Consider the following 15,781-nt stretch of genomic DNA (forward strand, 5'->3'; position numbering starts at 1 on the left):
GTTACCTGAAAATCTCTGTTGACTCTCTTAATTTCTTGTAGATCAGAAGAATTTTCTTTGGGGTTTAAGAAACATGGACAAAGATTCCTTCAATGAAAGAAATACTAAAATTAAAAGCCAACCTACAGTAGCCTGGTACTCAGAATAGCTGCTCAAAGCTTACAGGCAGGAGAGCCTCCTTGCTTACTTAGACATGGATACAACAGGAAAAAAAGTCCTCATTGACTTCATTTTCACTAAACACCTGCCACAGCCAGTAAGAGCTGCAGGATTCACAAGCCTTGAATGTCAGACACAAACATACTTGTGCCACACGTTAGCAGCATATCATGTTTTTGAATAAAAACACCCTACATATTGACATACAGGAGAGTTTCAGAAATCCAGAAGTTTAGAAAATAACTTGTTCATGTGATCTGATTCCCCAGACTACTGCATTTCCTTCTCTTACTCTCATATCAGGTGGTAACTTATGCTTCACTGAAATGCATTCTCTAAGAAGGAATTAATATGAAAACATCAAGCAAGACAGTTGGTTCACTAATATCTCTTCTAGAGTGTTCCAGTAGTTAATCACTTCTATTATTAAAAATCCATGCCTTATTTCATTTGAATTCATTAGGCATCATCTTCCAACCAGTGGTCTTTCTTATAACTTTCTGTGCTAGATTAGAGAGCCTTATGTCCACTTTACATGGATATGAAATACATCCATACTGACTCCTCTGAAGGCAAGGGTACTTCATAAAACACGTCCCACAGTCTTGCTGGAGTTACAATTTTGACCTCTTCCATTTGGTGGGAAATGCAGCTCCTGGTCTTGCTTTCTGCAGCCCGACCAACACAATAGGTAATGCAGCACTGAATACATGGAGAGGCATCAGGGATATCAGCCTGAGCTGCTAAGCAGCAAATGGCTAGGCATAACAGGCACTAAGGTCAGTTGTAAGGCAACTGCGTGGTGATTTATGCCATGATATGCTGCCTTAGAGCTAAGGAAGGCCATGACTGACCACAGACTACAGGTGCACGCCTTTTTTAGCTGAAGTATTGGAAGAAGCAATAGAAAGTCAATGTGAACTAGTGTATTCATGTAAAGGCAGCAATAAAAGGAGCTCAGAATGGTCTATGTGGCTATCCCTGCTGTAGCAAGTTTAGATTGATCAGAACAAACAAACAGTAACAAAAAAGAAAGGCTTTTAAAGGTGAAGATCTGTTGTGTTCACTTACTCTGTCAGAAAGCATTCTGAAGAGCTTGCTGCCACCTGACGCAGTCCAGAAATCTCAAGTATCTCCACCATGTTGATAAAGACTCTTGGGAGCTGCAGGGATTATAATAAGCAGACATACCGAGTCAGAGAACATGATACCACTACAAAGGGAGAAAAGTGCCATCCGTAGGTCAGTGAGTCAGTGCAGAATCGCACTGGCTGCGACCAATAGCAAGAGTAATGTATAAAGAGAGGGAGACATATAGTGGATGTCAGCCAAAAAATTCCTGGCAGCTAGTACAAACTAGCTGAAACGCTGCTTCATGCCCTGGGGCATTTCCATTTTCTCTAGGGTAAATGAAACTTGGTTCACCATCAGTACTGGCAGTAATGCTGTGATATATTTGATCCACAGCAAAAACACCACTAAACTCAGTTGTCCTGAAACTACAGTACATTTTCTCAGGGCATTATCTAACACAGTTGTTCAACTGCTCCTCAGTGCTGCATTATGATCTCAGCTCTTTGGAAGATAATCTTGCATGAAATATAATCACTGAAAGTCTACCAGAGGTGAGAAAAACATAAATGCGCTTGCCAGGAACATAGTTTGCTAGGGTATCTTTAAAGCTTACCTCTGTGTAGAAAATATCCAGAGTGTCCTGGAGGTGCTTTACGTAGTTTTGCACTGAATACGCTTCCTATGTCATTAAAATAAAATAAGATTAGTCTTCTTTCAAAAACCCAGAAGTTTTGGCTGTTTCATTTGCACAATGGAGTCCCTATTCTCCTTTCTGCTTCTGATGGCAGATATATTTTTGGAACAAGAGGTTTACTGCCACACGCGCAGAGGTTGTAGAGTGCCACGGGAACATAAGCACTAACACATTCACTTAATCTTCACAGAAAATCTAGAGGTATTTAAGAGTTCTTGGCAGAATCTTTCCTTGATGAATAAACAAAACCCATAGGCAAAACAACTCTGAGTGTGGTTATAGAGGTTTAGCCACTGGGGCGAAGACTCCACTTAGCAGTCTTTGAAGGAAATAGACCAAAACTGAGAGAACAATCCTCACTTATTTCAATGAGCCGGACTTCAAGACTTCAGTGTGTGCTTTTCAGAGGGGGTGAGCACTGACAGCTAGATATGACATCCTTTTTCATAATGAACTGATGTTACTTTGAATTATTTGGTGTCATTCTGAAGCAAGAAAGAGACATCTCCAATAATTATTGCATGGAGACACTTTCCAGAATAAATGTTTACTTGTGTCCCTGTAACAACAAACATAAGACACCACACTTCTTAAGTGCTTTGTCCAGTCAAGCTGGAAGAGCTCCTTGATTTATACTTTTGTTCAGTATGGGGCAGATTGTCGCTGCTTAAATTGTGCATTACTCCAGACCTGCAGTGCCTCAAAATCAAAAGCTGTGTACTTCTTTCTTATACAACACAGATGAAAGGAATTGTAGTCCTAAGTGCTTTTTAAACAAAGAGGAGCTTTGGCTCATGGAGAGAGAGAGAAAGGTTAAATTTCCAGGGCTGGGCTCCTGCCAAGTGCCTAAACAAGCATGCCTGCTTCAGAGATACAAACCTTATCCAAGCAGTACTGACACAGGTCATTGCCTCCAATGAAGATAGTGATCAGCTTCCAGTCCTCCTTGAAGTTAATATTCTGGTGGCACATAAAATGAACACATTTCTGTGTTTGCTGCTTACACTTGCAGAGGTAACATTTAATGAGGGGGGCGCAGGGGGTGCAGACTGCACAGCAGAGCAGCCCAAAAGAGGCGCAGCAAGTTAAGGCAGCAAAATCATAGAATGCCTTAGGCTGGAGGGAACCTTGAAGCCCATCCATTTTCGACCCCTTGCCGTGGGCAGGGCTGCCCCCCACCAGCTCGGGCTGCCAAGGGCCCCATCCAACCTGGCCTTGACACCTCCAGGGATGGGGCACCACAGATTTTCTGGGCAGCTGTGCCACTGCCTCACCACCCTCTGAATAAAGAATTTCTTCCTAGCATCTAGCCTAAATCTCCCCTCTTTTAGTTTAAAGCCATTCCCCCTCGTCCTATCAAAGAAAAGCATCCGTCTGAAGGAACATGAGAACTGTTTGCTAGTCTAGCTGCAGCTCACCTTGGCTTTTGTAAGGAAATTCCCTTCAGCAAACAAGAACCATCAGGGCAGCTGAGCACTGAGACGTGCCAGCAGGTGTGCTGAAACAAATACTGGGTTTGGGGCACGGTGGGAACAGAGCTGGGGTTGCTGGAGTGGCTGGTGAGAGCCGGGGAAGTGTGCTGCTCGGGATCCTGCCAGCTGGGCAGGCATCAACCCACGGGTAGGCAGGGAGAAAGGCATCCCAGGGACCAGAGAACGGATTAAAATAGCAGAGTCCGGGAGGCCGGTGACTTCACCGAGCTCATATAAGGGCAGCTGCAGCAACCACGTCACCGCGCTGACAATAGGCGCTGCTGAGAGCTGGAGCTCAGCAAAACATTTTGTAGCGTTCTGAACAAAGAAAGGAATCAAAGGCAGCTATTTTTAGAGCGGTGCATTTACATAACAAACAGCTGCGAAAGGATCCCGCAAATAGAGGAAGGGCCTGGGAATTACCCACGGGTCTGAATTCTCCTCAAGCAACGCCTTGCTCCCAAAGCTTTGCACAAAGCGTGGCAGGGATTTTCCCCCCCTTTTTAAACATGCATAAATAGCAGCGAATAAAACAGATCGAGAGCCATGTAGTACTTCACTGAAGAGCCACGGCAGCTCCCTTCATTGCCAAACATTTGGTAGCACAGAGTAACTGACAGAGCGGTGAGTATGCAGCATCCATCAGGAGTGCTGGCACACAGGGATGCGTGCTTTGACAAATCCTGCTTATTCAGTACCTTTCTTTCCCATTCAGTCTGAGCCAAGGAACACCAGGCTCTCTTATTCCCTTACTGGACACTCTATGAAGCAACAAATCACATTGACAGTCATCACAACACATCACCACAACAAATTCAGACCACGCTTGGGGCAAGACAGCCTCAGCTTTCTCCCACGTTTCCCCCCACGCCCCAAACTTCAGCACTAGCCACTGTGTTAAAAGCTCTCTGCAGCCCTCAGTGGAGCAGGAACAGCAGGTTGGTTCACAATACTAGATCCCTGACCAGTTCCCTAAAAGCTTGAGATGTGGCAGGGATTCACTCCACCTTGAAGACTTTGGCCTCAAGGCCAAATGATTCACATTCCTGTTTCAGGGGGCCTAATCTCCCGGGAGGATTTCATGTTCCCTTTCCCAGTATTGCCATTCCCCAGTCCCATACTCAGATCAAAGAATGTGACTGATGTTTGTCACTAGGCCCCTGCTCCAGCAACTTTGTGCTTGGCCTTTACGAGTTCCGCTTTGAATGCTGCTGCTCACTCACAGCCCTATGATTTGCCTGGAGCCTCCAGATCTCCTCCTCCTTCCCACTACTATTTTCACAACTCCCAGATGCATCAGCTTCTGCCCTTTGTGTTTGCACACTACCTGGGTGGATTTCCAATAGGTAACTTTTAATCTCTTTATGATAGTGACTGTTCCTTAGTTGCTTATCTCAGAAAACATACCAGAGATGAGGACACTGACTTTTCTCTTATCAGTAAAGAACTGTATTCAATTGCCCCATGAACTGGCACCATGGGAGCACTGAGGTGCAATCTGAATTCCCTGCTTTGTTTTTCAGGAACAATCCACTTACCGAGCTGCTCCTCATTAGCTCCACCAGTTCACGTGCTTGGGCTGGCATATTGCTGTAGGAAGAGAACAGAAGGATGTTAGATGCATGCTCTAAAAGCTCATCATCATCATTTTCTCTCACACTCCTCATTTCAGGGAATGCTAGGAGTGGCAGAAACCCACACAGAGAAAGTAATGCCTCAAAAGGAAGAGTAGTGACCAGAGCAGCAGCAGTTGCACGAACAATCTGATCTAAAAGGGTTTCAGCTAGGACAGCTGCCAAGTGGCAGTCAACTGGGATGGATCCTTCGCATCTCAGAGTAGGCTTAAGTGCATTTTATTTGGAGAAAAAACACTAACGCCCAGATGTACAGAGAAATTTAGCTGCATAACTCCTTTTGAAATCTAGTAATGTTTGTACAGAAGCTGGGCACCTACCCAGCTTTCCTGATCTGGCCTTCAATTCCTACAGCTTGTCTGAAGGATATTGCTTGTACAGTGGAACCACTGGGCTAGAGCTCAGGTCTGTGCAGGATGCAACATCCATAGAGCAAAGCACAAACCGTGCTGAGACTCCAGCTGGAGACTTGAACTCCTGATATGCTGAGATGAGACTGCGCTTGAGCAGCTTGAGTTCTGCATTTTGCCAGCAGCTACACAAACATGGCCACGTTTATTTGCACTCCCAGAATCACACTGACCTCAAGTCACTCACAGAACAGTAGCTACACGGGCTTTGCTAGCTACCCTGAAACACTTTTGTAGAAAATTTGATGACTGTTAAAGGGGTCACAAAGTCCTGGAAACAAATTCCATGAATATCCATAGAGCAAGCACAGCTTGTGCAATACAAACTCATACGTTTTTGTTCTTAACAGACTGGTGTTTTCCTTCGAGAGGAAAATGGATTTTTTTTCCAGATGCTCACTCAGTTCATTTTCTTTACACTGCAAATGAGGAAAGCTTTTAGTGCAATTAGGTGACAGTTTCTATTTGTTAGTTGGAGGCACATTTCCCAGAAATCAAGGAATAACTGAGAGGGTCATCAGCTTTTTCTCATTACAAACAGACTGAAAGTGAATGAGGAAGCTGCAAACTGAAGGCTGAGCAAAAAAAGGTACTTTTAGAAACTTCCTTTCTTCATTTCTTCTGCACAGAATATTTGATCTAATGCCTTACTTATGCTTCTACTTTTGTCTCTAATTTAGAAAAAGAATAAAATTAAGTCATAAAATACTGTCTTAAAAAAAATGTAATCAGAAATCAGACCACAGAAATGTGCACATTACATATGGATCGTCATTATTAAATCAGCCTTAACATGCAGCTCAAAGACAATCTGTCAGTGCATCAGTTCTTTCCTACCCCTTTGCCCATTCTTGGCTTCAGTTGCACTTACCGTGACGTCGCACCTCTCTCTGCAGCATTGAATCCAGCTCCTTCCTTACCGTTGCCAGTGGAGAAGCCAAAGAGGCTTGGGTTGAATTTTTTCAAAATATCTTAAAAAGAGAAGACAATGTATAACTATCCATCGTACAACTGGCAGTAGACATATCTGCTTTGGAGACTTCAGTACTACGAGTATTTCTCCCTGTGGAGAAGGACAAGGGCTTGATGGCCCTGATGACACCCAGGTCCTAGGGAACTTGCTGAGTGCCAGAGTAATTGTGGTTTCTTCCCTTCGTGTACCAGGAGCAGATGCTCCAAAGAGGACTCTCTATCTCACAGTCCCCCATTTACCCATTAAGATAATATTTATAACAGGAAAGTGAATTCTATTCATGTTTACAAGCTTCAAGTGAAACCCTCAGCAGCAAAGCATGATGCCTGAAAACTGTTACTATTACTGTGTCTGTAGTGCTGTCTGAAACCTCTTTATAAATTCTCACTTACAATGCTGCATGCATAATGAAATGTATTTTCTATTTTTCCTTAAGCACACTGTTCATGCTACAAGACAAAGCATATCGGTTTTTGTTACAGTGTCAGGTATTGCCAGACTGTTCCACAGCATGGATCACATACAAATAGATGAACCACTGTGAACCAATTCCCCTCTAATTTATGGTCACACTGACCACTCAGTGGTTTCTATGGCAACTACAGAGACCGGTTACACAGAATGCTAAGACAAGAGATGTATAGTATTTTTAGATTTTTTGAGTGCAGTGTAGCAGCTTGAAAGTATTGAGAGAAACCAACAGGAAATCACAACCTTGCCAATGATCTTTTCTAAATAGACTGTTAATTGTTTCATAATCCTCCGTTTGCCCACAGTCATTGAGCACTATAGTTGGTGATTGGAAAACACAAGGAAATGAAGAAGGAACAGATCTGCCATGCCAGATCTGTCCTGCCACCTACAGTACATTTACTCTTCATAATTTCTGTCAAAAGGATGCACTGGCCACATGCAGATGTTGTAATGTGGAGGGGCTGAATTAGCTTTGCAGCTAGGAAGGTCAGTCTGGGTTTCAGCTGTGAGTCAAGTGAGCTACTCCCACTCACAACAGATGGGGATGCCCGCTGTTTGCAAGGGAAGTGTGATCATTTCCAGATGTTTTTGAACATCCACTTGGACTGCTTTCAGTCTAATAATGTGCTTTTCCCCTTACTCACGCTGGTTTTTCAGGACACTCACTGGGTAAAGTGGTTTGGGTCTCCAGGGTGCCATCACCTCCAATACTACAAAGGGAAAGTACAGAATTACTGAGTAGCAATAGTTCTGCAACCCTCTTATTGTCAACATTCATTGCTACTGCAGTCCGGGAAGGTATACACACCTCAGACTGAACTAGGAATATAAAGCCACAAGACAAGAAAGACTTCAGGAGAGGTACTGAAAGGAGATTTCAGATTGAATCAAGCAGGATTTCAGCTAGGATATATGCCTATAAACTAGGAATGGAGCGTACAGGAAGAATCAATTTTTTTTATATGAACGTGCTGGGATGCCCATTGTCAGAAGGCATGTGGCCCTGCTGAAAATACATTTGTGTGCATTTATGCATAGAAGAGAGACTGCATTAAATGTTCATTATCCACCTATCTGCTATTTTGCAATAAGGAATAATGCCTCTGCCTCTACTGTTATCATAAATCGGTTGATCATGGAACTCTCTCAGACTCAAGCTAGGATGTTAGAAAGCAGCCATCCTTTATTTTCAGTGCTGGATGCACAAATGGATCCTTCCACCTAATTGTGCGTACCTGGTACAAAATATCTTCAGTTTGTATGCATTACTTGAGTTACATGTGCAAAGGTTTTCCCAAGCAGTACATACACATTCAGTACTTCCCCCAAAATCATTAACACAGGGTTACACAAGCTCTTTTTGTGGTGGTGGTTCTGAGACCCTCCAAACACTCCTCCTCACTGTGTTTACTGGCTGAAATCTGTCTTCACACATGCTCATTTAGCTCCTTGCCTTGATCGCACAATTCTTGCTTTCACAAAATTAGCTGATTCTAGCAGAACTTCCTTATCTACTTGGTACAAGGAGTTCAGTTTATCATCGTTACCTACTTGGTACAAGGGCACAGATTCTTCCTGTTTTCTAAACAAACTACAGGGCTATCCATCAATGAGCATTAGCAAGCTTAACAGTATCACTACAACTTGTATCGCTAGCATTCAAATAATGCCTGTGTGTATAGAGAGTGTTCCCTTATACTATCTCTGTCAGGCCCTGACATGGGGGAAGCACAGAGTAGAGAAAAGACAGATGAAGAAAGGAGTGTATACATGCACATGCTTATCATATATACCATTCATACTTCTGCCTGTATGAGGCAGGTACTTTTCTTCCACTCTAATGTGGACATTAAATTCACATCCACTCTAGCACATATTGTCATTGCTTGCTTTGTAATTGCAAATCTATTTGGGACATCTTCACTGTACGTGCATGTGGTGCACTCAGCACGTTCATGCCAATCACTCACATAGATTACCTAGCATTAAACACTGCTTTCGATTATCACAACAGCAGCAATAGACTGAGGCACAGGACCCTACTGGTAGCAGTCAGTTCTCATTTGAAAAACAAACAAAAACCCACCACCACAAAAATCACTCCCTTTCTCTTCCAACTGACTCTCTCTCAAGCCTTTACCCAGCAATACTCAATCTCAGCATCCCGCCCCCATATTTACTCTCTGCAGAAAGAAGTTTGCTTGACAGGAGCAGAATTTAGCTACTAGACATGTGGCAGCACACCCCTTTGTCTGATATACCTCATTCCCATCCTCTTTGGGATGTAAGTACACAACCAGGTGACCCACGTTTTCAACTGTCTCTATGGATGAAAATACCAGAGAGAAAATTGAGCATATTTACCTCCAGGAACATCCCCTCCAGTCCACTTGTGGATCAGTTGTGCAGGCTCCTGCTGCAGTCTGAAATGGATGAGAAGAATAACTTAAAAAATACTAGAACAGGGTGCTGCAAGTTTAGGTAAAATAGAAAATGTGAAAGTGCTGAAGAACTTTGGTAACGCCATTCTGAATCCAACCAAGTCCTTTACAGCATAAGCATTCCTTGTCCTCATCCAACAGCACACACTGGCCTCTGGGTAGTCCTACATCTCCCATGCTTCAAATTCACAGCCTTATCCTCATATATGAAGGCAGCTCATCTAAACAGCAGACCCTGGAGTAGAGGAAACACAGTCCAACCAGCAGGCATCAGACTGTAAGATCTTGGGAACTACATATGGCATTGGAACTACAACTCAAATAATAGTTTCAACAAATTAAGGGGAACCAGATTACAATCTACAGCTTTGTATTTGTCTGGATTTTTCTGATGGACACTGCTTCATTCTTGCATGTTCTGAAGAAAGCTGATGTTGAGAGGCCTAATAATACAGAGAAAAACGCAGCTGAAAAATTCCCAGTCAGATTTAGCTGTAAATAAATCAGTAGAAGGGTTGTTTTTTAAACTGCCAAGAAAACAAAACTTTGGTGCAAAATTCACTTTTCTCTGTTGGACCCTGTCAAGAAATCTAACACAGAGACTTTGTGAGATGTAGGCAGGATTTTTATTTTGTATTTTTGCCAATACAGATAAACATGTTGGCATATCTTTTGCTTTCACCATGCACTGTGGCTGAGAGGTTGAACAGATGCATTCTAGCCAGTGACGTGACTAAATTGTTCAGTGTTTCATTAATCTCCAACTGCATCTGGACTGAAAACAGTCTTCCTGCGGTGTGAACTTTATTACAATTTAGTATACAGGAAAGTCATCAGAACAAAGAATGTGATGATAGATCTGAGCGTTCACAGGACTGGGATAGAATGCTTTCATTATTTTATTTTTCAAAAACTTCTAGCAAGGTCAGCAGCTTGACTCACTTTCATGACAGCAATAATGAAAATATGTTATTCTGTAGCTTTTTAGTTTATTAATGGTTTCACTTCATTTTGTGCTATTCAAAAAGCTATGTGTCCTGGTTTTGGCTGATAAAGAGTTCTTTCTCTTCATCGTAGCTGGTATGGTTCTGTATTTTATTAGGATGAAAATAGCACCGATAAAACACTGATGCTTTCATTGCTGCAGAGAAGTGCTTGCACTGTCAGGGCCTTTTCTGTTCCTCGTTCTGCACTGCCCTTAAGCTGGAGGAGTACAGCCAGGGCAGCTTGCTCAGACTGGCCAAATGGATATTCCACACCACGTGGCACCGTGCCATAAAACTTGGGGGGATTTGGTTGGGTTGGCACTGCTGCTGCTTGGGAACTGACTGAGCATCAGCTGGGGACTGATGCGTAATTGCATTGTACACCAATCACTTGGTTGGTTGTGTTTGTTTTTTCTATTTTTTTCTCCTCCTCCTTCATTTCTTGTTAAACTGTCCTTAACAGGCAAATTCTCATATACCATTTTCAATTCTCTCCCCCATAGCCCTATGGGAAAATGAACAAGTGGCTTTTGTGGTATTTAGCTGCCTCCTGGGTTAAGCCACAACATCACGTTATCAACATAGCCATCAATACTGACTGCATTCAGTGCTCCTGGAGGAAATACCAGGAGGAAAATCAATGCGTTAGGGAAGCAAGACAGATATTGCTATAGTCCCTCTGTACCAGGGATGAAGTACAAAGTATGAGTTGCTGCTGGCTATACCAAAATTTTATTTATGTGCATATGTGTTTGTACGTATGAGAAATATTCTTTGTCTTCTTTCTCCATGCCTCTCAATCAGCACTACATCTCATACATTCACACTTTGCTATGGCAATGGCAATCAAGAACAACTGCATGAATAACGGCAATATGAAAGACTGCCTTGCTCTGCTGTTGGGAGCAGAATCTGGCCCCTTTGACTAGAAATCTCTGAGAATTTTCATGTATCAGAACCAAAAATTTTAAAAAGATGTGTGCCATCAGAGGAGGAAATCAAGCAATTTTAAATGCTGGCGATGGATAGGAGGGAGGTTTGCAGGGTCATTACTAAGGTCCTCTAAGAAAAGCTCAAAGCTCAGTAGGAGGGAAGACAGGATTACTTCAGGTCAAGTGAAATCTGTTTTCAGAGCTAATGAGGAGGTGAAGACATACATTCACACCTGCCTGTCAATAACCCTGATCATTTGAGAACTGTAGTCCATTCAACTCCCTCTGAACTCTGCAGGAACTGAAGCTGCTAAAATGAGCACAGGTGTAGCTCAGGAATGTAAATTCACATTGACACCAGTATCTGCCTTCATTCCATGCCAGAACAATTCTGTAGTGCTGTGCAATTCTGGAACTCTTTCTCGGAAAACTTCAGCACAGATCAGCAATATTCCCTGTTATTCTTTTTTTTTGAGCCCTTCTTTTCTGAGACTGTTCTTTTCAGTTTGCATTTCTTGGTACATGAAATACATCATAGTTTTAACTAAAATTAAAATTAACCCAGGAAACAACATCTGAGAGCACACTTCTGAAATACTGAAGTGTCAGAATTATCTCCAGTGAGAATCACTTTGGTAATCAGTTATTTCTCTAGGAAATTTCATCAAGACCTGCCATTGTATGTAAAATGGCAATTGATTTTTCTTATTTCAGAAAATACTGTTACTATGAGGTAGACATTTTCCTTTTCTAAAACACTTGAATAAATTGTGTGCAGTAGAGAATGTGATCCAATTTCTGTTCTGACCTGAATTATTCATTACTAGATTACTCAATTGTCAGTGTCACTCATATCCCTTTAGGCTATTTCTTTGCAAAGGGACACAAGTAGATGAGCTTTTCTTTGCCAGACAAAACAGTTTGCTTTCTATCTGATGATGACTGACATAACCACATAGAGGTAGCAATGAACATTTACTCTTCTCATTCTAAACCTGGAAATATAACAGTACTTACAGTCAGGGAATCTCCCAGTGCTCCAATGACTTTGATGTCAGCAGGCTGTAGCTCATGTACTAAAAAGGAGTAGGAATAATAAAAAACATAGTAATTGATAACTGACATAAAATGTTATTTATCAGAATGAAGGTCCAAGTCTTTGGTTTCAACCTGATGCTATTTTTACAGACTTTTAAGGAGAATGAGCATCAAGTTCTATATGCCTGCCAGGCAAAATATATAACTTCTTGCCAGTTGTTTGCAATAGCGTGCTCAACAAACAAGGAAATAAACGAACCTTAAGCAACTATTCAAGTGTCACCTTAGGAAAAAAAGGAAAAAAAAAAAAAGGAAAATGGATTAGATATGTTCAGGGTTACTTTTTAAGGTTTGGGCCATAGATCAATTCTTCCCATTAGCAATCTGCCCACAATGCCTTCCAGTTATGCACAACACTGCTACTATGCTACTGATAATGCAAGGTAGGTCAAACTTGCTTACACAGACAACTTTGATCTGCCACATTGCTATATATGTATATAGTAAATGGGATTGCATTTATCCCCTGCTGTATTGTAGAACTTGCTGTCTCTGGCAGGATGGATTTTCCTATTTTGCAGTTAAATATATCAGTTTTTATTGTTTTCATTCTACCTAGAAGTTGCACTTTCAAGACTTTTAAAAACACAAGGTGATATCTTTCCCATTCAGGATTTTAGCTGATGAGTCCGTTCTCACCTGATGTTGGGACACGACTGGATGGAGTCTTTTCAGAACATGACAGGTCACTGCCCCAATTCTGAAATGACAGTTCATACAATTGTGTCACCTTTTGGTTAGAAGACAACATGGAAAACACATATGGTTTAACTGTATGGTGAAGAACAAGACCAAATTTAAAAATAGATCCTAGTTTGGTGTTTATGTAGCTCAACAGTCATAGCATCATTAAAGTTAGAAAAGACTATTAAAGTTAGAAAAGACCTTTAAGATCAGAGTCCTTCCTCCTCTTTGTGGAATGCTGTCCAAACATTAAATTATTTCTGGTGAAGTTTTCTAGCCAAAATATACCATTTTGCCAAAGTCAAGATATATAATCTAGAAAAACTACTTGTGACAAAGTTCCATAAATAGATACTTTTTTGCCCTTTTGCCTTTTCCACAGTCTGGAGATTTCATCTGTGACTGAGGAGGTGGCATCCTCACACTTGAAAATCTGTAATTGTTGTAATGATATCTGCTTACTCTGATCTCAGACCTGACCTTACTTGGAGCAGGAGGTTGTACTAGGGATGCCCTGAGGATCCCCTTCCAACCTGAATTATTACTATGAGTGCACAATCCTATCCTTCAGTAAATAAATGAACATAGGCCAGTGGTCTTCAAAAAGTACAGATGGTATTTTAATATTGAGACAAATTTGTCTGTTCTCCTATATAACAGTGTAATAGGCTCTACTATCAACCATCTAGTTAAAGGCTGCCTCCAAAAGCTAGAAAAGAAAACTGAGCTTATTTTCAGGTGAAACAGGAAGCTGCTCATATACTCTCTCTGGTATTTCTTTCCTTCACTTTATCACTTCAGAACTTATTGCAGTTGAGATTCAGTAAGCACGATTACCATTAAAAGTATATAACTAGCTCTACAGATTAAAAATCCCGTTTCAACATTGCAAACTATGGCTTTCTGAAACAATATTAGCTGTTTCTCTTTGTAACCCTCAAGGCACAGGGAGATTTTCATAATTTAGACAGGCACAAGGACCAGTATGTCCAACTACATGGCCGACTTTGACTGCTGTCTCTAATCATAGCTACATTATCAAAGCTGAGCATTCCTTGCATGCCTGCAGCCATTTGTCAAAAGCAAGTTTCTGCCCCATTTCTTCAAGTCCAACACAAAGTTTGCTTAATCTGTAGTTTGCTATGGTAGTTGCTCATTCATTATGAAAAGTAAATCCTTTTGAGAACAGATCTCCATCACATCCTGTGCAGCTGGCAGCATATGCAATTAATAAATATGACTGCCCTCTGCAGGTTAAGTCTACCTGAGGACACGGAAATACAGAGGCTCAAGAACACATAAACCTTCCTTAGATCATCTGGGGATTCAGCATCCTAAATTCTCTTCCCCCTGTTGTGAGGTACTTGCAATACAAGTTAATGATGCACTCCACGTGACTTACTGTAGAAATTGCACCTGATACAACTCATTTTGTCTGGCTTTTAGGACAAGAAGTGTTTAACATTTTTTACACAAGAAACAATGCAATGCAAGTTAGACTTTTCTGTCTAAAAATTGGTGATAAGTTATCACATTTATAAACTCAGAAGGATGTGCGAACAGCTTGTCTAAAATGCAGCAAAAGAAGCAACAGTTACCTTTGTTGGCTCACTGGTGGAAAGCACAGGAGGATTTGTGTTGTTGCTATTTTTATTTGTACTCAGGAAGGAGTTATTCTGTGACAAGGAAGAATTTAAAGTTAGAGAAATTAGGCAATAAACGTGGCACACATCATAGCAAGTTATGTCAAGACATGATATCACCAAAGATGTAGTTGTCTAAGCAGCAAAATGAGGATCTGGATTTCGAAACTGTTTTCCATATCTTAAAATTCAGAAGCAATATTTCCTCTTTAGTCTCTTATGGTAAAAATGGTACATATGTCAGATCCTGGTTAGCAGTTCAACATTCTCCTTTCCTAAGCCTTCCAAAAACTACTTCGGCTTTATTAGCTGTTTAGTCCCTTTAAAAGACGTTGTTGTAAAGTCTGGAGAAACCTGGACATATCTTCCTGTGTCAGCAGAGAGTAATAAAAGACTGACTACTGTATGAATCACTCCTCCCTCCAAGAGAAACTGTACAAATTGCATTGTTATTTTTGTCCTCTCCTAATGCAACATGCATTAAGGAAGACAGGCACATTGTATAGACTAAAAATCTTTGCAGGGATACATAGTTATCTCAAGTAAGAGCAATTCCAGAACAATTCCTTCCACAAAGGGTCTAACAAAGCACTAACATCAGAAAGCGTATTTAATCAATTAAAATACCCTCTCATCTTTTATTTCCAGGGTTTTATCCTACTCTAAGTTGCCTTGATGCAAATAGTTTTCCTTCGCTTTTTGGGCCTTTGCAGTCTCTCTCAACTGATGTTTTCATGGAATCACTTCCAGATATAGTAACAGTCTGAAACCATACTCAGAAACAGTAAAAACAATAAATGGAATTTGTGAGTGTCCAATTTCAATTCACTTACTATCCTCTTCAGTCATACAGAAGGCAAAATATAGAATCATAGGAAGACCTAGGTTGGAAGGGACCAGAAAGACCATCTAGTTCCAGCCCTCTGCTGTGGGCAGGGCTGCCACCCACTGGGTCATGATGCTGAGAGCTTCATCCAAACTGGCCTTGAACACCTCCAGGCATGAGCTATCCACAGCTTCTCTGAGCAGCCTGTGCAAGGCACTCATCACCCGCTGAGTAAAGAGTTTCTTCCTAATACCTAATCTAAATCTAGTATCTTTATGTTA

At 41.4% G+C, this 15,781-nt stretch overlaps 1 protein-coding gene across 1 annotated transcript in view; it reads right to left on the minus strand.

Annotated features, from left to right (window-relative positions):
- Window positions 1–15,781, minus strand: part of PLB1 (phospholipase B1) — a 79,463-nt gene that overhangs the window by 8,140 nt on the left and 55,542 nt on the right. The window contains exons 44-54 of the mRNA XM_010706793.3: window positions 14,630–14,707; window positions 12,987–13,047; window positions 12,267–12,325; window positions 9,255–9,313; window positions 7,557–7,600; window positions 6,315–6,414; window positions 4,938–4,989; window positions 2,807–2,887; window positions 1,847–1,912; window positions 1,231–1,322; window positions 6–87 (exon numbers count right to left, since the gene is read on the minus strand). Of these exons, the coding sequence (XP_010705095.1) occupies window positions 6–87; window positions 1,231–1,322; window positions 1,847–1,912; window positions 2,807–2,887; window positions 4,938–4,989; window positions 6,315–6,414; window positions 7,557–7,600; window positions 9,255–9,313; window positions 12,267–12,325; window positions 12,987–13,047; window positions 14,630–14,707 (774 nt within the window). The remainder of the gene's footprint in view (window positions 1–5; window positions 88–1,230; window positions 1,323–1,846; window positions 1,913–2,806; window positions 2,888–4,937; window positions 4,990–6,314; window positions 6,415–7,556; window positions 7,601–9,254; window positions 9,314–12,266; window positions 12,326–12,986; window positions 13,048–14,629; window positions 14,708–15,781) is intronic.

This window comes from Meleagris gallopavo, chromosome 2 (genome assembly GCF_000146605.3).
Source record: "Meleagris gallopavo isolate NT-WF06-2002-E0010 breed Aviagen turkey brand Nicholas breeding stock chromosome 2, Turkey_5.1, whole genome shotgun sequence".
Classification (NCBI taxonomy): Eukaryota; Metazoa; Chordata; class Aves; order Galliformes; family Phasianidae; genus Meleagris; species Meleagris gallopavo.